At 45.6% G+C, this 23903-nt stretch overlaps 1 protein-coding gene and 1 long non-coding RNA gene across 17 annotated transcripts in view; one reads left to right on the top strand and one right to left on the bottom strand.

Annotated features, from left to right (window-relative positions):
* The window catches only part of rsph9 (radial spoke head component 9), a 55298-nt gene extending 48208 nt beyond the window's left edge, over positions 1-7090 (bottom strand). For 8 of the 14 annotated variants that reach the window (XM_069887789.1, XM_069887801.1, XM_069887794.1 and 5 more), the window contains exon 1: positions 6799-7086. In XM_069887789.1, the coding sequence (XP_069743890.1) occupies positions 6799-7025 (227 nt within the window). In that variant the 5' untranslated portion in view covers positions 7026-7086. Of the gene's footprint in view, positions 1-6798 lie in introns of all 14 variants that reach the window. The other 6 variants (XM_069887790.1, XM_069887791.1, XM_069887792.1 and 3 more) reach the window with 4 other exon arrangements.
* Positions 6779-23903, top strand: part of LOC138737179 (uncharacterized) — a 105094-nt gene continuing 87969 nt past the window's right edge. Inside the window, exon 1 of one of the 3 annotated variants that reach the window (XR_011340819.1) lies at positions 6779-7241. This is a non-coding gene — a long non-coding RNA (uncharacterized lncRNA). The remainder of the gene's footprint in view (positions 7242-23903) is intronic. The other 2 variants (XR_011340818.1, XR_011340820.1) reach the window with 2 other exon arrangements.

Raw genomic sequence — 23903 nt, 5'->3', positions numbered from 1 at the left:
ATTTACCTGACTAATTCATTACAGCCACTGTTTCCAGCCCCCACTTCAACCAGTCACCTGGTTTATTGACCATTCCTGCTGTGTCCAGCCCCCACTTCACCCAGTCACCTGGTTTATTGACCATTCCTGCTGTGTCCAGCCCCCACTTCACCCAGTCACCTGGTTTATTGACCATTCCTGCTGTGTCCAGCCCCCATTTCACCCAGTCACCTGGTTTATTGACCATTCCTGCTGTGTCCAGCCCCGACTTCACCCAGTCACCTGGTTTATTGACCATTCCTGCTGTATCCAGCCCCCACTTCACCCAGTCACCTGGTTTATTGAGCATTCCTGCTGTGTCCAGCCCCCACTTCACCCAGTCACCTGGTTTATTGACCATTCCTGCTGTGTCCAGCCCCCACTTCACCCAGTCACCTGCTTTATTGACCATTCCTGCTGTGTCCAGCCCCCACTTCACCCAGTCAACTGGTTTATTGACCATTCCTGCTGTGTCCAGCCCCCACTTCACCCAGTCACCTGGTTTATTGACCATTCCTGCTGTGTCCAGCCCCCACTTCACCCAGTCACCTGGTTTATTGACCATTCCTGCTGTGTCCAGCCCCCACTTCACCCAGTCACCTGGTTTATTGACCATTCCTGCTGTGTCCAGCCCCCACTTCACCCAGTCACCTGGTTTATTGACAATTCCTGCTGTGTCCAGCCCCCACTTCACCCAGTCACCTGCTTTATTGACCATTCCTGCTGTGTCCAGCCCCCACTTCACCCAGTCACCTGGTTTATTGACCATTCCTGCTGTGTCCAGCCCCCACTTCACCCAGTCACCTGGTTTATTGACCATTCCTGCTGTGTCCAGCCCCCACTTCACCCAGTCACCTGGTTTATTGACCATTCCTGCTGTGTCCAGTCCCCACTTCACCCAGTCACCTGGTTTATTGACCATTCCTGCTGTGTCCAGTCCCCACTTCACCCAGTCACCTGGTTTATTGACCATTCCTGCTGTGTCCAGTCCCCACTTCACCCAGTCACCTGGTTTATTGACCATTCCTGCTGTGTCCAGCCCCCACTTCACCCAGTCACCTGGTTTATTGACCATTCCTGCTGTGTCCAGCCCCACTTCAGCCAGTCACCTGGTTTATTGATCATTCCTGCTGTGTCCAGTCCCCACTTCACCCAGTCACCTGGTTTATTGACCATTCCTGCTGTGTCCAGCCCCCACTTCACCCAGTCACCTGGTTTATTGACCATTCCTGCTGTGTCCAGCCCAACTTCACCCAGTCACCTGGTTTATTGACCATTCCTGCTGTGTCCAGCCCCACTTCACCCAGTCACCTGGTTAATTGACCATTCCTGGTGTGTCCAGCCCCGACTTCACCCAGTCACCTGGTTTATTGATCATTCCTGCTGTGTCCAGCCCCCACTTCACCCAGTCACCTGGTTTATTGACCATTCCTGCTGTGTCCAGCCCCCACTTCACCCAGTCACCTGGTTTATTGACCATTCCTGCTGTGTCCAGCCCCCACTTCACCCAGTCACCTGGTTTATTGACCATTCCTGCTGTGTCCAGCCCCCATTTCACCCAGTCACCTGGTTTATTGACCATTCCTGCTGTGTCCAGCCCCGACTTCACCCAGTCACCTGGTTTATTGACCATTCCTGCTGTATCCAGCCCCCACTTCACCCAGTCACCTGGTTTATTGAGCATTCCTGCTGTGTCCAGCCCCCACTTCACCCAGTCACCTGGTTTATTGACCATTCCTGCTGTGTCCAGCCCCCACTTCACCCAGTCACCTGCTTTATTGACCATTCCTGCTGTGTCCAGCCCCCACTTCACCCAGTCACCTGGTTTATTGACCATTCCTGCTGTGTCCAGCCCCCACTTCACCCAGTCACCTGCTTTATTGACCATTCCTGCTGTGTCCAGCCCCCACTTCACCCAGTCACCTAGTTTATTGATGTTTCCAGCCCCCACTTCACCCTGTCACCTGGTTTATTGATGATTCCAGCCCCCACTTCACCCAGTCACCTGGTTTATTGATGATTCCAGCCCCCACTTCACCCAGTCACCTGGTTTATTGATGTTTTCAGCCCCCAATTCACCCAGTCACCTGGTTTATTGATGTTTCCAGCCCCAACTTCACCCAGTCACCTGGTTTATTGATGATTCCAGCCCCCACTTCACCCAGTCACCTGGTTTATTGATGTTTCCAGCCCCCACTTCACCCAGTCACCTGGTTTATTGACCATTCCTGCTGTGTCCAGCCCCCACTTCACCCAGTCACCTGGTTTATTGACCATTCCTGCTGTGTCCAGCCCCCACTTCACCCAGTCACCTGGTTTATTGACCATTCCTGCTGTGTCCAGCCCCCATTTCACCCAGTCACCTGGTTTATTGACCATTCCTGCTGTGTCCAGCCCCGACTTCACCCAGTCACCTGGTTTAATGACCATTCCTGCTGTGTCCAGCCCCCACTTCACCCAGTCACCTGCTTTATTGACCATTCCTGCTGTGTCCAGCCCCCACTTCACCCAGTCACCTGGTTTATTGACCATTCCTGCTGTGTCCAGCCCCCACTTCACCCAGTCACCTGCTTTATTGACCATTCCTGCTGTGTCCAGCCCCCATTTCACCCAGTCACCTGGTTTATTGACCATTCCTGCTGTGTCCAGCCCCCACTTCACCCAGTCACCTGCTTTATTGACCATTCCTGCTGTATCCAGCCCCCACTTCACCCAGTCACCTGGTTTATTGAGCATTCCTGCTGTGTCCAGCCCCCACTTCACCCAGTCACCTGGTTTATTGATGTTTCCAGCCCCCACTTCACCCAGTCACCTGCTTTATTGATGTTTCCAGCACCCACTTCACCCAGTCACCTGGTTTATTGAGCATTCCTGCTGTGTCCAGCCCCCACTTCACCCAGTCACCTGGTTTATTGACCATTCCTGCTGTGTCCAGCCCCGACTTCACCCAGTCACCTGCTTTATTGACCATTCCTGCTGTGTCCAGCCCCCACTTCACCCAGTCACCTGGTTTATTGACCATTCCTGCTGTGTCGAGCCCCCACTTCACCCAGTCACCTGCTTTATTGACCATTCCTGCTGTGTCCAGCCCCCACTTCACCCAGTCACCTGGTTTATTGAGCATTCCTGCTGTGTCCAGCCCCCACTTCACCCAGTCACCTGGATTATTGACCATTCCTGCTGTGTCCAGCCCCCACTTCACCCAGTCATCTGGTTTATTGACCATTCCTGCTGTGTCCAGCCCCCATTTCACCCAGTCACCTGGTTTATTGACCATTCCTGCTGTGTCCAGCCCCGACTTCACCCAGTCACCTGGTTTATTGACCATTCCTGCTATATCCAGCCCCCACTTCACCCAGTCACCTGGTTTATTGAGCATTCCTGCTGTGTCCAGCCCCACTTCACCCAGAGACCTGGTTTATTGACCATTCCTGCTGTGTCCAGCCCCCACTTCACCCAGTCACCTGGTTTATTGACCATTCCTGCTGTGTCCAGCCCCCACTTCACCCAGTCACCTGCTTTATTGACCATTCCTGCTGTGTCCTGCCCCCACTTCACCAGTCACCTGGTTTATTGATGTTTCCAGCCCCCACTTCACCCTGTCACCTGGTTTATTGATGATTCCAGCCCCCACTTCACCCAGTCACCTGGTTTATTGACCATTCCTGCTGTGTCCAGCCCCCACTTCACCCAGTCATCTGGTTTATTGACCATTCCTGCTGTGTCCAGCCCCCATTTCACCCAGTCACCTGGTTTATTGACCATTCCTGCTGTGTCCAGCCCCGACTTCACCCAGTCACCTGGTTTATTGACCATTCCTGCTGTATCCAGCCCCCACTTCACCCAGTCACCTGGTTTATTGAGCATTCCTGCTGTGTCCAGCCCCCACTTCACCCAGTCACCTGGTTTATTGACCATTCCTGCTGTGTCCAGCCCCCACTTCACCCAGTCACCTGGTTTATTGACCATTCCTGCTGTGTCCAGCCCCCACTTCACCCAGTCACCTGCTTTATTGACCATTCCTGCTGTGTCCAGCCCCCACTTCACCCAGTCACCTGGTTTATTGATGTTTCCAGCCCCCACTTCACCCTGTCACCTTGTTTATTGATGATTCCAGCCCCCACTTCACCCAGTCACCTGGTTTATTGATGTTTCCAGCCCCCACTTCACCCTGTCACCTGGTTTATTGATGTTTCCAGCCCCCACTTCACCCAGTCACCTGGTTTATTGATGTTTCCAGCCCCCACTTCACCCAGTCACCTGGTTTATTGATGATTCCAGCCCCCACTTCACCCAGTCACCTGGTTTATTGATGTTTCCAGCCCCCAATTCACCCAGTCACCTGGTTTATTGATGTTTCCAGCCCCCACTTCACCCAGTCACCTGGTTTATTGATGATTCCAGCCCCCACTTCACCCAGTCACCTGGTTTATTGATGTTTCCAGCCCCCACTTCACCCAGTCACCTGGTTTATTGACCATTCCTGCTGTGTCCAGCCCCCACTTCACCCAGTCACCTGGTTTATTGACCATTCCTGCTGTGTCCAGCCCCCACTTCACCCAGTCACCTGGTTTATTGACCATTCCTGCTGTGTCCAGCCCCCATTTCACCCAGTCACCTGGTTTATTGACCATTCCTGCTGTGTCCAGCCCCGACTTCACCCAGTCACCTGGTTTATTGACCATTCCTGCTGTGTCCAGCCCCCACTTCACCCAGTCACCTGCTTTATTGACCATTCCTGCTGTGTCCAGCCCCCACTTCACCCAATCACCTGGTTTATTGACCATTCCTGCTGTGTCCAGCCCCCACTTCACCCAGTCACCTGCTTTATTGACCATTCCTGCTGTGTCCAGCCCCCATTTCACCCAGTCACCTGGTTTATTGACCATTCCTGCTGTGTCCAGCCCCCACTTCACCCAGTCACCTGGTTTATTGACCATTCCTGCTGTGTCCAGCCCCCACTTCACCCAGTCACCTGGTTTATTGATGTTTCCAGCCCCCAGTTCACCCTGTCACCTGGTTTATTGATGATTCCAGCCCCCACTTCACCCAGTCACCTGGTTTATTGATGTTTCCAGCCCCCACTTCACCCAGTCACCTGGTTTATTGATGTTTCCAGCCCCCACTTCACCCAGTCACCTGGTTTATTGACCATTCCTGCTGTGTCCAGCCCCCACTTCACCCAGTCACCTGGTTTATTGACCATTCCTGCTGTGTCCAGCCCCGACTTCACCCAGTCACCTGCTTTATTGACCATTCCTGCTGTGTCCAGCCCCCACTTCACCCAGTCACCTGGTTTATTGACCATTCCTGCTGTGTCCAGCCCCCACTTCACCCAGTCACCTGCTTTATTGACCATTCCTGCTGTGTCCAGCCCCCACTTCACCCAGTCACCTGGTTTATTGAGCATTCCTGCTGTGTCCAGCCCCCACTTCACCCAGTCACCTGGTTTATTGACCATTCCTGCTGTGTCCAGCCCCCACTTCACCCAGTCACCTGGTTTATTGACCATTCCTGCTGTGTCCAGCCCCGACTTCACCCAGTCACCTGCTTTATTGACCATTCCTGCTGTGTCCAGCCCCCACTTCACCCAGTCACCTGGTTTATTGACCATTCCTGCTGTGTCGAGCCCCCACTTCACCCAGTCACCTGCTTTATTGACCATTCCTGCTGTGTCCAGCCCCCACTTCACCCAGTCACCTGGTTTATTGAGCATTCCTGCTGTGTCCAGCCCCCACTTCACCCAGTCACCTGGTTTATTGACCATTCCTGCTGTGTCCAGCCCCCACTTCACCCAGTCATCTGGTTTATTGACCATTCCTGCTGTGTCCAGCCCCCATTTCACCCAGTCACCTGGTTTATTGACCATTCCTGCTGTGTCCAGCCCCGACTTCACCCAGTCACCTGGTTTATTGACCATTCCTGCTATATCCAGCCCCCACTTCACCCAGTCACCTGGTTTATTGAGCATTCCTGCTGTGTCCAGCCCCCACTTCACCCAGTCACCTGGTTTATTGACCATTCCTGCTGTGTCCAGCCCCCACTTCACCCAGTCACCTGGTTTATTGACCATTCCTGCTGTGTCCAGCCCCCACTTCACCCAGTCACCTGGTTTATTGACCATTCCTGCTGTGTCCAGCCCGCACTTCACCCAGTCACCTGGTTTATTGACCATTCCTGCTGTGTCCAGCCCCCAGTTCACCCAGTCACCTGGTTTATTGACCATTCCTGCTGTGTCCAGCCCCGACTTCACCCAGTCACCTGGTTTATTGACCATTCCTGCTGTGTCCAGCCCCCACTTCACCCAGTCACCTGCTTTATTGACCATTCCTGCTGTGTCCAGCCCCCACTTCACCCAGTCACCTGGTTTATTGATGTTTCCAGCCCCCACTTCACCCTGTCACCTGGTTTATTGATGATTCCAGCCCCCACTTCACCCTGTCACCTGGTTTATTGATGATTCCAGCCCCCACTTCACCCAGTCACCTGGTTTATTGATGTTTCCAGCCCCCACTTCACCCTGTCACCTGGTTTATTGATGTTTCCAGCCCCCACTTCACCCAGTCACCTGGTTTATTGATGATTCCAGCCCCCGTTTCACCTCGTTTAATGATTAACTCTGCTGTGTGTCACCTCCCTCCCCAAAACCAGTTACTTGGTTCATGATACCCAGCCAGGTACATTGAGCTGCCCCCAATTCCCCGTCCCTGCCCTCCACACCCTCAAGCATCTGCTTTGGAGCTGCTTGCTGAACAAACCGCCCTCCTGGGCCCTCGTTACCTGTACAGGGTCTTCCTGCTCTTCAGCTCGTCCACATCGACGCCCTGCACGATGAAGTAATCGCCGCCCAGGCCCAGCACCTTCCCCCACAAGTACACCCTGTTAAACTTGTAGTTCCTGCGGACGAGCTCCAGCGAGACCTGCAGCGCGGCCTGGTGCTCGGGGCTCAGCACCAGGCCCTGGCTCGACGCGTCGCCGAGGTGCTGGGGCAGGCTCTCGGCCTGCATGGCTGTGGTCGCGTCCGGGCCGGGTTACCCGGGCAACCGCGCTTCCACCGCTTGCTTGGTTACAGTTGCTAAGGGCGGGCTCTGTGACGTCAGGTCCAGTCTCTGGCAGCACCTGTCCTTCCGGGCGTTGTGACGTCAGACCCAGCCTCTGAAAGCACCTGTCCTTCCGGGGGCTGTGACGTCAGGCCCAGCCTCTGGAAGCACCTGTCCTTCCAGGTAAGCCCTGCAATGAGGTAAATACAGAAAGCCTTTCAATCCGAGATGCTCCATGTCTCCAGCAAAATTCCTCTCTTCACATCCTCTATATGTTGTCATCTTGCATCCTCATCTCCTTTGCCATTTAATTTCCCTTCCCTTAAAAGTTTATCACTCAACAGGGTCAGATCATCAACATTCCAAGGATTTTCTTTTTAAAATGGAACTGAATAATTGAAACTGGAAGCACCGAAACAACGCCCCTCGTCTACGCCAACTGTGGTGCCTATTTGCCCACATTGGGCTAAGAGCCATAGACCACTGCAGCACAGAAATGGGCCCTTCAGCCCTTCTAGTCGATGCCAAATTATTTTTCTGCCTAGTCCCACTGACTTGCACCCGAGCCCATCTCCCTCCATACCTCTCCCATCCATGTGCCTGTCCAACAAGTATCGACCACACTGGCTGAAAGCAATTAAAATTGTGAAAGACTTCACACATCCTGCTCACCGTCTCCCTTTGGCCATCTGGCAGGAGGTACCACAGGACTCGGGCTCTTGTGTCCATAGTGGGAAACAGCTTACCCCTGCCCCCGCCCAAATATCAGGCTCCTGAAATCCCAGTGCAGATGTGGATCGCGCACGGTGGACTTTGTGTATATGTCTTAAGACCTTAATATTTTAAGGTGTTCACTGCTTTTCTAACTTGTGTCTATGTAAATATTTGCTCCGTGGACCTGGAGAAACTCTATCTCGTCCTTCCATGCAAGCATGGTATTTACAATAAATAAAGGTGATTTGAAATTCTTCTTAAATGTTAAAATTGAGTCTGCATTCACCACTTCAGATGGCAGCTCATTCCAGACTCCCAGCACTCTCTGTGTAAAGAAGTTTCCCCTTGTTCCCCTTTCACTCTTAACCCATGTCCCCTGGTTTGTATCTCACCCACCCTTAGTGGAAAACCCCTATCTATATTTACTCTGTCTGTCCCCCTCATAATTTTAAATACCTCTATCAATTTTCCCTCATTCTTCTATGCTCCAGGGAATAAAGTCTTAACCTGTTTAACCTTTCCCTGGCACTCTTTCTATCTTATTGATATCTTTCCTCTAGTTAGGTGACCAAAACTGCACACAATGCAGTTTGGCCTCCCCAATGTCTTATACAACTTTATCATAACATCTCAACTCCTTTACTCAATACTTTGATTTATAAAGGCCAATATGCCAAAAGTTCCCTTTTCAACACTGAATACCAGTGACACCACTTTCAGGAAACCATGTATCCATACTCCAAAATCCCTCTATTCTACCACAGTGGCCCATCTCCCTCTAAACCATTGGTTTTCAAACTGCCCCCCTAAACTGAAATTCCACTTTAAGCAATCCCTATGCCATAAGTGCTCTGTGATTGGTAAGGGATTGTTTAAGGTGGGATGTGAGTAGAAAGGGAAGATTGAGAACCACTGCTCTAGACCCAATTGTTACTGAAATATTTTGCTGGAGAAAAATTGCCATTGGCCCATTTCCTTTGGAGATATGAAACCGTGCACATAACGAGTCAATGAGGTACGATTAAAACAGTGGTTTTCAAATCTTTTTTTTCTTTCCACTCACATATCATCTTAAGTAACCCTTACTAATCACAGCATCTATGGCATAGAGATTGGTTAAGGTGGAATGTGAGTTTAAGGGGGCAGTTTGAAAACTACTGTTCCTGTCCAAATGCCTTTTAATCGATGTGACTGCATCTGCCTTGACCACTTCCTTGGGCAGCTAATTATGGATAACCACAGCCTCTCAGAGGTACAAGAAATTCTGCTGATGCTGGGGTGGGTCTAGCACACCTTTTGTGGGCAACATGGTTTGTGTAGCAGTTAGTGCTTGTCTAATTCAGAGCGGGCAACCCAGGTTCAAATCCAACACTGTCTGTTCTCCCTATGCCTGTATTTGTTTCCTTTGGGTGCTCCAGTTTGCTCTCACATTCTAAAGACTTATTGGGTTAATTGGTCACTTGGATGTATTTCAGAAGTGTGGGCACATGGGCCAGAAGGGCCTTTTTCAATGCTGTAAAAGACACTCTTGGCAAAGAGCTCTGTCCCAAAACGTTAGCTGCCTTTTACTTCCCATGGATGCTGTGCGACCTGCTGAGTTTCACCCCTCAGATCCCCTTTAAATTTTTCCCTTCTCACCTAAACATGTACTCTCTAGAACTAGACTCCCATGATTTGTGTTATATATGCCCCTCATAATTTATAAATCTCTGTAGACACCCTTCAACTTCCTGAACTTCACGATGACAATTGCAGTCTATCTAATAAGCCCTCCAAGCAATATCTTCCCACACCTTCTCTGTTTGAATGTCTTCTGCACTTTCCCTATTCACTCTCTCAAAGCTTTAACAGCTCCTGCGACCCGGGTTCAAATCTGCCAATACTGCTTTACCTCTTGTGGATGCTGAGAGACCTGCTGAGTTCCTCCAGCATTTATATTTTTACTCAAATCCACCACTGTCTGTAAGGAGTTGGTACATTCTCCCTGTAACCTGTTTTCTCTGGGTACTCTGGTTTCCTCCTACCCTCCCAAATGTACAGGGCTTTAGGTTAATTTGGTGTAATTGGGTGGCATGTATTTCAATGGCTAAATTGGGCTTCTGCTTCAGAGGGATCTTTGGTCCGAATGCATAGGACGCTCAAAGAAGCTAAGCAGGTTGATTCTGTGGTTAAGGTGTATTGGCTCTCATTAATTGTGTAATTGGATTTAGGAGCTGAGAGGTAATGTTGCAGCTCTAGAGGACCCTGGTCAGATCCCACGGCGTACTGTGCGCAGTTCTAGTCACGCTTTAGAAAGGGTGCAGAGGAGATGTACAAGAATGATGCCTGGTTGAGGGAGCATGCCTTATGAAAACAGGTTGAGTGAACTGGGCCTTTTTTCTCCTTGGAGTGGTGGAGGATGAGAGGTGACCTGATAGAGCTATTAAGAGATGATGAGAGGCATTGATTGTGTGGATAGTCAGAGACATTTTCCCAGGGCTGAAATGGTTGCCACAAGAGGACACAGGTTTAAGATGGAGGAAGTAGGTACGGAGGAGATGTCAGGGGTATGTTTTTTTTATGTAGAGAGTGGTGGGTGCGTGGAATGGGCTGCCGGCAACGGTGGTGGAATTCGATACATTAGGATCCTTTAAGAAACTTTTGGATAGGTACATGGAGCTTAGAAGAATAGAGGGCTATGGGAAAGCCTAGTAATTTCTAAGGCAGGGACATGTTTGGCACAACTTTGTGGGCCGAAGGGCCTGTATTGTGCTGTAAGTTTTCTATGTTTCTATGAATCTGTGCTGACCAACAATCACTCATTTACACTAATCCTACAGTAATCCCATTTTTTCCCTCCCACTTCTCAATCACTCCCCCCTCCCCGAATTCTCCTGCCACCCACCTACACCAGTAGCAATATACAAGTGACCAATCAACCATCAAACACATGTCTTTCGGTCTCAGGAGATGTGAGGTAGGAGATCCACTCCCCTTTTATTTTAACTAGATCTATGGACCTCCCACTCCATTCATGTTTTTTAAAAAATTCCTCACATAACTCCTTTTAGATTTCCTTACAAGCCTGTCCTCAAGTATTTGACATTTTTCTCTTGTGGGGGGGGGGGGAGGGGAGGAGATTCTGATGGCCTACTCTATCATTGCCTCTCATAATTTTATAAACTTCTCTCAGCCTCCTGATGATCCAGAGAAAACAACCCAAGTTTGTCCAATCTCTCCCTCGAGCTAATACCCTCTAATCCAGGCAGCATCCTGGTAATGGAATTAATCAGGAACATCTGCAGATGCTGAGATTGTAGTGCAATACACAAAAGTGCTGGAGAAACTCAGCAGGTCGCTCAGCGTGTAAGGCAACAGGCGTTTTGGGCGTGAGCCCTTCATTAAGGTATGAGCAATATCCTCTGTACCTTTTCCAAATCCTCCACATCTTGTAATGGGGTGACCAAATACATATAATAATCCCAAGTGTGGCTGAACCAAATTTTATATAAGCCCTTCTTCCCTCTAAGTGGTGCATGTGTGCGCGCACACCTGTTGTGCCACCAGCGCATAAAGGAAATTAAAGAGCCCTCGAAAAGTTAGTTACCTAAAAGAAAGTATATAATAAAATCTTAACAAAATGTGTTGCTTTGTAAAATGCAATCATACTTGTATTATATAATAAAATGTGCTAATACAGTTTTATTCGCCATGAGAGACAGGCTGTGTCAAAATAATCTTGAAACCATTTCAAGTTTCTATTTGCACAAGCATTCAGTGCGCACGTACTTTTGTCACAGGGAAAAACCTACGATTTTTGCACAAACTGACTACTAAAAATTAGAGGGAACATTGCTTCCATCATTCTTTCCTGACACTCTGTTGTGATTGCAATGTAGCTTCTGCTCATTACAGGTGTTCATTTATTCTGGACATAAACCAGCCAAACTCCTGGATTCGTTTCTAGCCTGTTCATACACAATCTAAATTTCTCAACAAGATTACAATCTTTATTCCTTCCCATTTATCCACCATCTATGAACCAGTCGACGACTTTGGTTAGACTCCAGATTGGAACCACTTGATGGGGTGGAATGGCCCATTTCTCCACTGTATGAATCTGTGGTACGTCTCTACTCATTATGTTACGTGTAAACCTTACAACTTTACAGCACAGAAACAAGCTTCTTTGACCCTTCTAGTCTGCATCAAATCATTTTTCTGCACCATAGCCCTTCATAGTTCTCCCATCCATGTACCTGTCCAAATTCTTCTTAAATGCTAAAATTGAGCCCAAATTCACCACTCAGCTGGCAGCTTGTTCCACACTCCCGCTACTCACTGTGTAAAGAAATTCCTCCTTGTGTTCCCTCTAAACTTTTCCCTTTTCACTCTTAACCCATGTCCTCTGGTTTGTATCTCCTCTACCCTCAGTGGAAAAAGCCAAACTACATTTACTCTGTCTGTCCCCCTCATAATTTAAAATACCTCTATCAAATCTCCCCTCATTCTTCTATGCTGCAGGGAATAAAGTCCTAACCTGTTTAACCTTTCTTTGTAACTCAGTTCCTGGAGTCTTGGCAACATCCTCGTAAATCTTTTCTGTACTCTTCCTATCTTATTGATATCTTTCCTGTAGTTAGATGGCCAAAACTGCACACAAAACTCCAAATTTGGCTTCACCAATGTCTTATACAACTTTACCATAACATCCCAAATCCTATATTTGATACTTTGATTTATGAAGGCTAATATGCCAAAATATCTCTTTACAACCCTATCCATTTGTGATACCAATTTCAGGGAATTATGTGTCTGTATTCCCAGATACCTCTGTTCTACCACATTCCTCAGTGCCTTACCATTTACCATGTACATCCTTTCTTGGTTTGTCCTTCCAATATGCAACACCTCACACTTGTTTGCATTAAATTCCATCTGCCGTTTTTCAGCCTATTTTCCTAGATGGTCCAGATCCCTCTGTAAGCTTAGATAATCTTCTTCACTGAAACACACTTTCAATCTTAGTGTCATCTGTAAATCTGCTAATGCAAATTACTACATTTTCATCCAGATCATTGATATAGATGACAAAGAACAATGGTCCCAACACTGATCCCTCAGGCCTCCAGTCTGAGAAGCAATCATCCACTTCTACTCTCTGGCTTCTCCTGTGCAGCTAGTGTTGAATCCAGTTTACTACCTCACCATTAATACCGAGCATCTGAACCTTCCTGACTAACCTCCCATATGGGACCTTGTCAAAGGCCTAAGAAAGTCTATGTAGACAACATCTACAGCCTTTCCTTCATCAACTTTTCTGGTAACCTCCTCAAAAAACTCTATAAGATTGGTTTTACAGACGTGTTGACTATCTCTAATCAGTCCATGGCTATCCAAATACTTGTATATCTGATCTCTTAGAACACCTTCCACTAATTTACCTACTACTGACATCAGGCTCACTGGCCTATAATTTCCAGGGTTACCTTTGGAGCCTTTTCAAACAATGGAACAATATGAGTTACCCACCAACCCTCCAGCACCACACCCATGGCTAAAGACATTTTAAATATTTCTGCCAGAAGTAAGGAAAACAAGTAGTGTGGTCATAGCTTGCAACAGAACAACACTTCCCTTCAAATTAAATGAACCCCACGGAAAATGGCCTCTATCACAATTACCATAATCTGCAGTCAAGTTGTCTCTGTTGTGCACTAATTGATCTTTCTCATTGTAATCCTCTGTGGCCTCGCCCTGATACTGCATTCACCTTGTTTGAATGATAGAGTTGACTTGCTAGACTGCTCACAGAACAACCCTTCACATTTTGCCAGGTGCAATGTGACAAAAAACAAATGTGAACTTTGTAGAGCACGTCGAAAGAATCAAAAGCTTGTTGATCCAAACCAAGGCTTTTATTAACTAGAAGACTGGAGCGTATCACATGTTGGTCGACCAGTCCAGAATGACCTGGTCTGGCTAGGAGCAATCCTTTAAGGCCTGCCAGTAGGCGTGGTTACGCTCTCAGCCAATCACAATCATCCTACAGTACAATCTGTACATAGACACATTGGTGATAAAATCCATACTATCACAAACTTGAAATGCAGGAAACCTGCAGCATGTCAGGAAGCATCTGCAGAAAGAGGAACAGAGGCAACTGATCAGGTTGTAGTTTGGGAAGATAGAACAAAGGAAATATGGTTGGTTGGTTGAAGCCAATTTGAAGCCAAGTTGTTATCCAGAAATCTATTATTCTATGTATGAATAATTTAAACCTCCTGATTACATCCCAGGCTGTAATCATTCCCAGGTATCCATTACATAACCACTGGAGCACCTTGATTAGATTCCGGTCTGTAATTACAGGCAACCCCTCTGTTAAGGTGGGGTGAGGGGTTTGCATTCCTGGAAAATGGCATGTATCACAATTTTCTATCATGTAAAGCGCACAATCAGCTCATGCATGAAGGATTGTGGGTGAAAGATTAATTTATTCATCTTCTTTCACATAAATTCTGTGAATATACATTTTATTCTGTATCTCAAATTTTTGGGTAAGGGTTGGTGAATTCTGTGAGAGTTTATTCACATAACCTGAATGGCCATTGCACAGAAGTTCCATGTTCTTGCAGATGCCCATTACTCCATATATAATCCCCTTAAACCTCTCAGATTTTGGTCTGTAATTCTTCGAACTATCCATTATATAAACTCTGGCAAATTTCCACTAATGTGTGGTTGAAAGTGTGCTGACCAGCTGCATCATGGTCTGGTATGGGGACACCAAAACCCTTGAGTGTAAAGCCGTCCAAAAGGTAGTGGACACATCCCAGGTCACTACAGACAAATCTATCCCCAATATTGAGTACATCTACAGGGAACGCTGCTGTCGGAGGACAGCAGCAATCATCAAGGACCCACAGCACCCAGCGCACACTGTGTTCTCACTGCTGCCATCAGGGAAGAGGTATAGGCGCCACCACCAGGTTCACGAACAGCGGCTACCCCTCCACCCTCAGTCTCCTCAACAATAATCAGGGACTAATTTAAGGTGTCTTTCTTTATTGATTAAAAAAAAATTCTCTCTGTATTGCACAGTCAGTTTGTTTACATTTATTTATTTGTTTTACACGTGTCCGTTGTGTACAGTTTATTTTTGCATTACCAATTATGGCTAATTCTGCTACGCCCGCAGGAACAAGAATCACATGGTTGTATGTACTCTGACAATAAATCTGAAATTTGAACTTGAACCTCTCAGTTAGATTCTGGTCTGAATTTACTCCCAGGGATCCATTATTCTTGATTAAATTTCGGTCTGTAATTACTCCCATATATCCACTCTTCTACATTTAAACCCTTGGACCCCAAATTTATTGTTTAGTAAATGATTTATTGAATAACCAATGAACCAAAGGCACTGCCTTAATTTTCGGGCACTTTTATTTTTTTAAATAGTAATGTTGTAAGATGGTAATAATATGAATGTTTACACTGTCTTCTTTCTTTGGCTTGGCTTCGCGGACGAAGATTTATGGAGGGGTAATGTCCACATCAGCTGCAGGCTCGTTTGTGGCTGACAAGTCCGATGCGGGGCAGGCAGACACGGTTGCAGTGGTTGCAAGGGAAAATTGGTGGGTTGGATGTTGGGTTTTTCCTCCTTTGTCTTTTGTCAGTGAGGTGGGCTCTGCGGTCTTCTTCAAAGGAGGTTGCTGCCCGCCGAACTGTGAGGTGCCAAGATGCACAGTTTGAGGCGATATCAGCCCACTGGCAGTGGTCAATGTGGCAGGCACCAAGAGATTTCTTTAGGCAGTCCTTGTACCTCTTCTTTGGTGCACCTCTGCCTCGGTGGCCAGTGGAGATGCTACTACAAAACACTGAATTTTGTGACTTGTTCATTCTGAGTTAGATTCTCATCTATTATCTTCCTAGGTATATATTCCATATAAAAACCATCAAAACCCCTTAAATCCCAGAGCAAACATCCATTATTTCAGCTACTAAATAACTGAACTCTTTATCAGAGCTAGTTAATGCGCTCAAAGTAGAGCTGCTCTTTTTTTTAAATTCAAATGATCTATATTTTTCAGTTCTTTGCAACATTGAGGAGATAATGTTGGATAATATTGGCAGGTACTGGAATCTGAAGCAATAAACAACTGTTAGAGAAACTTAGTGGGTCAGGCAGCATCCATAGAAGGAAAGAGAAAGTTGATGTTCCAGATCAAGACCCCACATCAGACCTTCAGCTTTAGAAACTGTGCTTGTGTGAGTGTGGTGCACAGAGATAAGACGATGTGGAAACATCCTGTGGTTGCATCCGAGTGTGCCCAAATTTTTGCCTTAAGGTGGTGGAGTCCCAAGCAATCATTTTTAGCTTAATATAATCAAGTTCAAAATTCAGATTTATTGTCAGAGGGCACACATGACATCACACACCACCGAGATTTCTTTTTCCTGCGGGCCAGGCAGAATTACCACTTATCGGTAATGCAGATAAACTGGACTCAAGAAAAGATATGCATACAAAAGAGTGAAATGTAAACAAGGAAGGAAGTGTAAACAAACTGTTCAATACAGAAAATAAATATTCAATAATAAATAATGTGCAAAGAGGCCATAAATGAGTCTCTGAGTTTGTTGTTTAGAATCTTATCCTTATCAGTCTCACTGTCAGATCTTTTATCTGTTTAGTCGTGTGCAAATTCTTTTTACAGCTAAACAAATATTTTTGAAATTTAAGAAATTTTTCAGCCAATTTTGCATACTGTATTGTGAGATCTTTTATGGCTTGAGAGATCAAACGGATCCTCAGTTTAACATGTCTCAACCACTGGGAATGCAGAACTCACTGGACTTTTGATCTAAGTTTTTTTTCTGCTCATCTATGTCGTGGGACTTGCTCTGAAGGAAATTTGGGAAATGCTCCCAGGTTTGTTAAGAATCTTGATGAAGGGCTCAAGCCTGAAGTGTTGGTCATATGTCTTTATCTTTCCCATATAAAGTACCCTGTTTGCTGAGTTTCTCCAGCATTTTGTTTTGACTTGTTACAAGGATGTTTGGACCACTACCCTAACAAATCATATCCAGTTATAAAAATTGCTTTAAAAAAAAGTCCAATTCATTTTCTCCTCATTGTTTCCAATTCCCCTCTTCCTCCTGCCAAATCCTCAGACAGTTATTTAAATCCTGAACCAACCCTCATCTCCGACCTCTCTAATCTTCGGATAAACATGTCACAGTGTCTGCTGTTATGGAATCTGCATGTTGTTTTCTGATTTTACTTTTGAAGACAAGGTGCATGTCCCCTATATCTCCAGTTTCCGAACTCCACATGTTGCTTTCTCAGTGTATCGGATGTCTCGACTCACAAATCTCCGCTTTGATCCCTTCAGGCACGCTGAATGCACCCAATCAACACCTACCATCTTGATGCCCATCACATGCCCCTTCCATCAGTAGGCCTCATTTACTTTCTTGCACAAATGAACACCATCTGTTCTACAGTTGCCACTTCAAAGCAATAACAGTCAGCTCCTCCCATTTCCCTTTCTCTCTACACCCCCTATCTACTTGTTGATCTACAAGGCTGTGAATGCACTTGCCTCTGCAGTTTGTCAACAAGCTGATGATCACTACTTTCTCTGGAATTTTGATTGCTATCAACTCTCAGGGCCCACTTAATTTTTTTCCCAAAAGAAATGCAAATCTTTCAACCTACACAATGTCACGCCAAACAATTTAAACAGTCTTGACTATCTCCTATTGGCATCGGACAAATTTACATCTGCACTGAAGCTACAGGATTGCGTGTTGCTGGTTTACGATCTGATTCAGTCACTATGGGTGTCTTGCATTGCCCATTGCCTGAATCCTTGCAGTTCAATACACAAGAAAATTTGAGTTCTGCTGTTCAGTAAGTCTGGACTTCAGCCAGTTCTACTGTAGACTGGTAGGTTGAGAGTTGGGTAGGTAGGCTCATAGAGCTTTTGCACATTGGCCTTCATAAATCATAGTATAGGAGTTGGGATGTTATGGCGATGTTGGTGAGGCCAAATTTGGAGTATAGTGTGCAGTTTTGATCATCTAACTGAAGATACCAATAAGATAATAGTGCAGGGAATATTGACAAGGATTGGTGAGACATGAATAACTATGTTACAAGGAAAGGTTAATCAGGTTAGGACTTTATTCTCTGGAGCGTAGAAGAATGAGGGGAGATTTAATAGAGGTATACAAAATTATGACGAGTACAGATGGAGGAAATGCAAGCAGACACAAGAACTAGGCAACATGGGTTAAGGGTGAAAGATGAGATGCTTAAGGGGATGCAGAGAGCAGTGGGAGTGTGGAACAAGCTGCCAGCTGAAGTGGTGAATGCAGGCTCAATTCTGACACAAGAAAAATTTGGATACCCTGTAGTGTTGAATTGTGCCTCTTCGCAACCTCCAAGAGGCCCTTTTTTTCAATTAATTCACATTGAAGACACCATTTGTATTCCTCGTGATTGCACATCCAACTGGGAATAGATTTTATGCTGATTAGATGTGTACCATATGTCCAAGTGAGATTTCTTCATTGCAAAAGGTTTCCTCTTAGAACCATAGAACCATTGTCAAATGTTTCTGTTTTCCAAATAACCCATTCACCACCAGCCAAATGGCCTAAATTGGTGCACTTTAGAGCTGGCTGGAATTGAAAATGATATGTTGGCTCTATGAATTATGTTATTGATTGCACATTCTCAAGAAAGCTTTGAGAGGATCCAAAGCTTCTGGGAATCTCTTGCCTTGATAGTGCCTGGAATAAAGAGGGTCTCTTCAGATGCCCTCACGGAGCCAAGGACAAATTCATTGCACGTGCCCAAATCACATTCTCTTCCTTTGTTGGAACCAATTGGAGCCTTTTGACAACCCATCAAATTTCACGGCAATTTATTTTCCCTTAAAGATGGTTCACAAATTTATGGATTTGGAATTTGGGATTTGGACTCAGTACCCCTGGATTTCCTGGCTTGGCTGTGGTTCTGTTGGTAGCATTTTTGCTGGAGATTCTAAAGCTTGTGGGTTTGAGTCCTGTTCGAGCATCAAGTTGGTGTTTAGGCATGTTGGTGAGGATATGCTGCATTGTGGAGATACAGATGTGATGTTGAGGTGGGCAATTATCTTAGAAGGGATGTAATGATGTTGGAGAGAGTACAGAGAAGATTTACCAGGATGATTCCTGGAATACAAGAGCTAACATATGAGGAACGTTTATCAGCTCTTGGACTATATTCATTGGAGTATAGAAGAATGAGAGGGGGTCTGATATAACCATATAACCATTTACGGAGCGGAAACAGGCCATGTCGGCCTTTCGAGTCTGCACCGGTTCAATAGAACAACTCCACTAGCTCAAACCTCCCACTCACCGCCAAAGAAACATTTTGAATGGTGAAAGGATTGGTCAGAGTAGAAGTGAATAAGATATTTCCCTTGGTGGGTGAATCCAGGACACGAGGACATAGTCTTAGAACTAGAAGGTACCCATTTAAAACAGAGATGAGGAGAGATTTCTTTAGCCAGAGAGTCATGGATTTCTGGAATTAGTTGCCACATACAGCTGTGGAGGCCTGATCACTGGGGGAATTTAAAGAAGAGATTGATGAGTATCTTATTAGTCAGGGTATTAAGGGATTTGGGGAAAAGGTCGGAAATTGAAACTAGATGTGAGAATGGTTTAGCTCAGGGTGGAGTTGTGAAGAAGATTTGATGGACTAAATGGCCTACTTATGTTCCTTTATCTTGTGATCATCTAACCTCTGTTTGCTAGAACCGTAGAACATTATGGCCCATCTAGTCCGTGCCGAACTGTTATTCTGTCTAGTCCCATTGATCTGCACCCGGATAATATCCCTCCACACCCCTCCAATCCACGTATGTTTCCAAATTTTTCATAAATGTCAAAAATGAACCTGCATTTACCATTTCAGCTGGTAACTTGTTCCACACTCTCTGTACTCTCTGATCTCACCTTTCACCGTTAACCATGTTCTTTAGTTCTTGTTTCATCCAACCTCAGTGGAAAAGGCCTGCTTGCTTTTATTCTTTCTATACCATCATAATTTTGTATCTCTCTATCAAATCTCCCCTCATTCTCTGATGCTCCAGGGAATAAAGTCCTAACCTGTTTAACATCTCCTTGTAACTCAGTTCCTGAAGCCCCACCAACATCCTCATAAATCTTCTCTGCACTCTTTCCATCTTATTGATAGCTTTCCTCTAGTCAGGTGACCAAAACTGCACACAATTCCTCAAATTTGGCCTCACCAAGTCAAACTTCACCAAACATCCCAACTCCTATACTCAAAAGCCAACATGCCAAAAGCGCTCTTTGCAATCCTATCTACCTGTGATGTCACTTTTAGAAAATCTATCTATATTCCCTGATCCCTCTGTACTCATCAGTGCCATACCATTTACTGTGCATGTCCCATCTTGGATTGACCTCCCAAAGGTCAACCCCTCACTCTTGTCTGCATTAAATTCCATCTGCCATTTTGCAGCCCTTTTTTTTAAGCTGGTTCAGATCCTGTTGCAAGCTTTGAAAGCCGTTGCTTACTGACCACAACACCTCTGATCTTTGTGTCATCTGTGAAGATGATGTGAGAGATGTTGAAGAAGAACAGGATGTGCATCTTGGCCAATGTTGTTCCTTCCACCATTTTGCCCTGAATGAATATGCACTGGTCGGAAATTGGACACTGTGGCTACCATGCTAAACCACCTACTCCTCACTCACTCTAAGTATGCCATTTGAAGGGATTGTGAAATGAGCCTTATAAGTCTGTTTTCTTTTTTGCTTTGAGTGCTGCCTACATTCACAGAATCAAAGATAAAGTCCAGATTCTGCCCTTGAACAATTCACAGAAAGTCTGAAAAGAAATCTCTTTAAGAACTATGTTTGAATCATTATTACAGTTGAATGCCTGGAGGTCGTGCAGACATACACTGGCAGGGTTGAGAGTACGTGAAGGGAACAAACCTTGCTTATGTTGTGAAATTCTTGATTTTATATGTGGTGTTCAAGAGGCACATGTGAAATGGAACTAAGATGATCCATTCTCTGAGTCCAGTCTACTTAAGGGAATCCCATTGCTATTTGATAGAATTCATAAGGTCATGTTGTGCCTGAGGGAGTTTGATTGGGCTTGAGGGAATCCCATTTCCTGAAAGAATCCTATTATATTTGAGGAAATCATGTTCGAACAGAGGATATTTCATTGTATTTGCTGGGATTTTATAGAAAATAAAGGAATGCCTTTCTATCCAAGCCACTTATGGTCTTCTCAATAGAATTTTGTGGCATCGAATTATCTTTTCTTTTTGCATAGCTATCTAACCAGTCTCCATTAACAAACAGGCTGGAGGTTCCTTATTATCAACATCAAGGGAGTTCAAATATGATGTGAAATCATGTTTAGAATTATAGTGTCAGGCAGTCATAAAGTTTATCAGCACAGAACCAGGCCATTTGGCCCAACTTGTCCATGCCGACTAATTTGTCAACCTAAGCTTTCCCTGCATTTGGCCTGTATGTAATAAACTAACCATTCCTATCCATGCACCTACCTGATTGTCCTTCAAACATTACAATTGTACCCACTTCTGGAAACTCATTCAACTTACTCACCACCCTCTGTGTGAAAAGAATGTGCCCCTCAGGTCCATTTTAAGATCTATCCCCGCACGTCATATCTTGTGTCCTCCTGTTCCCTGCAAACAAAGTCTGACCATCCACCTCATCAATACCATAAGACCATAAGAGTTGGGCTATTTGGCCCATCAAGTCTGCTCCCATTTGATTAATGGCTGATGTATTTTTCCTCTCAACCTTATTTCCTCCCATAACCATTAACACCCTTACTCATCAAGAACCTATCAACTTCTGCTTTACATCTACCCAAAGATATGGCCTCCACAACCATCTAAGGCAATGAATTCCACAGATTCACCCCCTCAGCTGAAGAAATTTCTCCTCATCTCTGTTCTAAAGGAACATCCTTTTATTCTCAGGCTGTGCCCTCTGCTCCCAAAGTCTCCCACTACTGGAAGCATCTCCATGTCCACTTTCTCCAGGCCTTTCAGTATTCAGTAGGTATCAATCAGATCTTCCTCATCTTTCTAAATTCCAGTGAATAAAGACCCACAGCCATCAAACACTCCTCATGTTAACCCTCTCATCCCTGGAATCATTCGCATAAATGGATAAACCCTCTCCAATGCTAGCACATCCTTTCTGAGGTATGGCACCCAAAACTACTCAGTTTTCAGGGTATCTACTGCAGCCAGTGCTCTCTTTGTGGCCTTCTCTACATTGGAGGGACTGGATGCAGACAGGGACATCGAATTGCTGAACACCTTCGCTCTGCATACATCAGGGACAGGGATCTCCCAGTGGCTGAACCTTTCAATTTTGCATCCCACTCCCATACTCACGTGTCTGTCCCGCCAAGACCACCCGTAAATTAGAGGAACAACATTTGATTTTCCATCTGGGCACTTTCCTGCCAGATGGCATTAACCTCGACTTCTCCAGTTTCTGCTAACCTACTCTCCATTCTCCCTCCCATTCCTTTCCCTTCTCTTCTTTCCCTCAGCTCTCCACCCCAAAATATTAGTTATATATCTTTGCTATGTAACCTGGTACTTTTCTTCAGCACTTATGTGTATTAAACTACGAACAGTGTTTGCATACTTTCTTTCTCCCAGGGCAGGAGTAGCAAGCACCAGGAGGACATCTGTACAAAGGGAAGGGAGGATAGTTTGGGGAGACATTAGGGAGTAGGGGTTTTTTTTACGCTGATAGTTGTGAGTTCCTGAAATGCCTTGCTAGGGGTGGTGGCGGAGGCTAAAATATTTGGGGCATTTAAGAAACTCTTAGACAGGCACAAGAAAATTAGTGGGCTACGAGGTAGGAAGGGGTTAATTTTTTTTTGGTCAGAATATATAGGTCGGCACAACGTTGAGGGCTGAAGGGCATGTACTGCAATGATCAACGTTCTATATTCTTGTTAAACTCGATAAGATCGAAAGCGTGCAGAGAAAATTTACAAGGGTGTTTCCAGGACTTGAGGAGCTGAGTTAAAGTGAATGGTTGAATAGTTAAGGACTTGATTCCATGGAGCATCAGAGAATGAAAGAAGATTTCAGAGGTGTTCAAAATTAAGAGGGGAATGGATAGAGTAAATGCAAACAGGCTTTTCCACTAAGGTGAGGTGAGACAAGAACTAAGGGGAATGGGTTAAGGGTGAAATGTTTAAGGGGAAACTCAGAGGTGGTGATAGTGTGGAATTTGGCATTTAGGAGAAGATTAGACAGGTACATGAATGGGAGGGTTACGGAGGGGCTATGGTTTGGGTGCAAGTCCATTAGACTAGGTGGTGAAAGAGTTCGGCATGGGTCCGAAGGTGCTTTTTCTGTGCTGTAGTGTTTCAACACATTTCTGTTTTGTTTTAAACTGATGGTCATTCAGTCCTGCATGGATCCTCGGCCTGAAATTTAGTTCTGCCATAGATCATCAACCCCAGAATCCTGAGATTCAAAGGAAAAATAGTTGCAAACCAAGCTTCAGGAGGGACACAGCACACATGCAAACACACATGCCTGTCAATCCACCTCTTTTTCTCCCTCACTCCCTCTCCCCTTCTCTCTGTCTCTGTCTCTCTCTCTCTCTCTCTCTCTGTTTCTCTCTGTCAGGAATCCCTCCAACCTGATTTGACTCTGAATTGCACAGCACATAATGAAAGTTTTCATTAACCAAAGGTTTAAATCTTTTCTTCTCCCATTACACAAGGCCTTCCACAGGAGAATAAAACAGTGCTTTCAATCTTTTGAAAACTTTTCTAGCATTTCTGATTTCATATGGATATTTATTGATGAAATGCTTGGATTTATTTCTTCCACCCCTTTCCCTGAGGCCTCTCCATAGACTCCTCCCTTACCTTGCAGCAAGTCAACTGAAAGACCCACAGTTGTTTAGACTGCAGCTTTTCCGTCTTCATGCTTGACTTACGGAAAGCCCTGCTACTGTTTAGGGGAGGGGGTGGGGAAGTCTTTTATAGGATGAAGACAGGGACTTCTTTAATAAATTCCACTGAATGCA

The sequence above is a fragment of the Narcine bancroftii genome, chromosome 6 (genome assembly GCF_036971445.1).
Source record: "Narcine bancroftii isolate sNarBan1 chromosome 6, sNarBan1.hap1, whole genome shotgun sequence".
Taxonomy (NCBI): domain Eukaryota; kingdom Metazoa; phylum Chordata; class Chondrichthyes; order Torpediniformes; family Narcinidae; genus Narcine; species Narcine bancroftii.
This window is presented reverse-complemented; position numbering and strand designations above follow the sequence as displayed.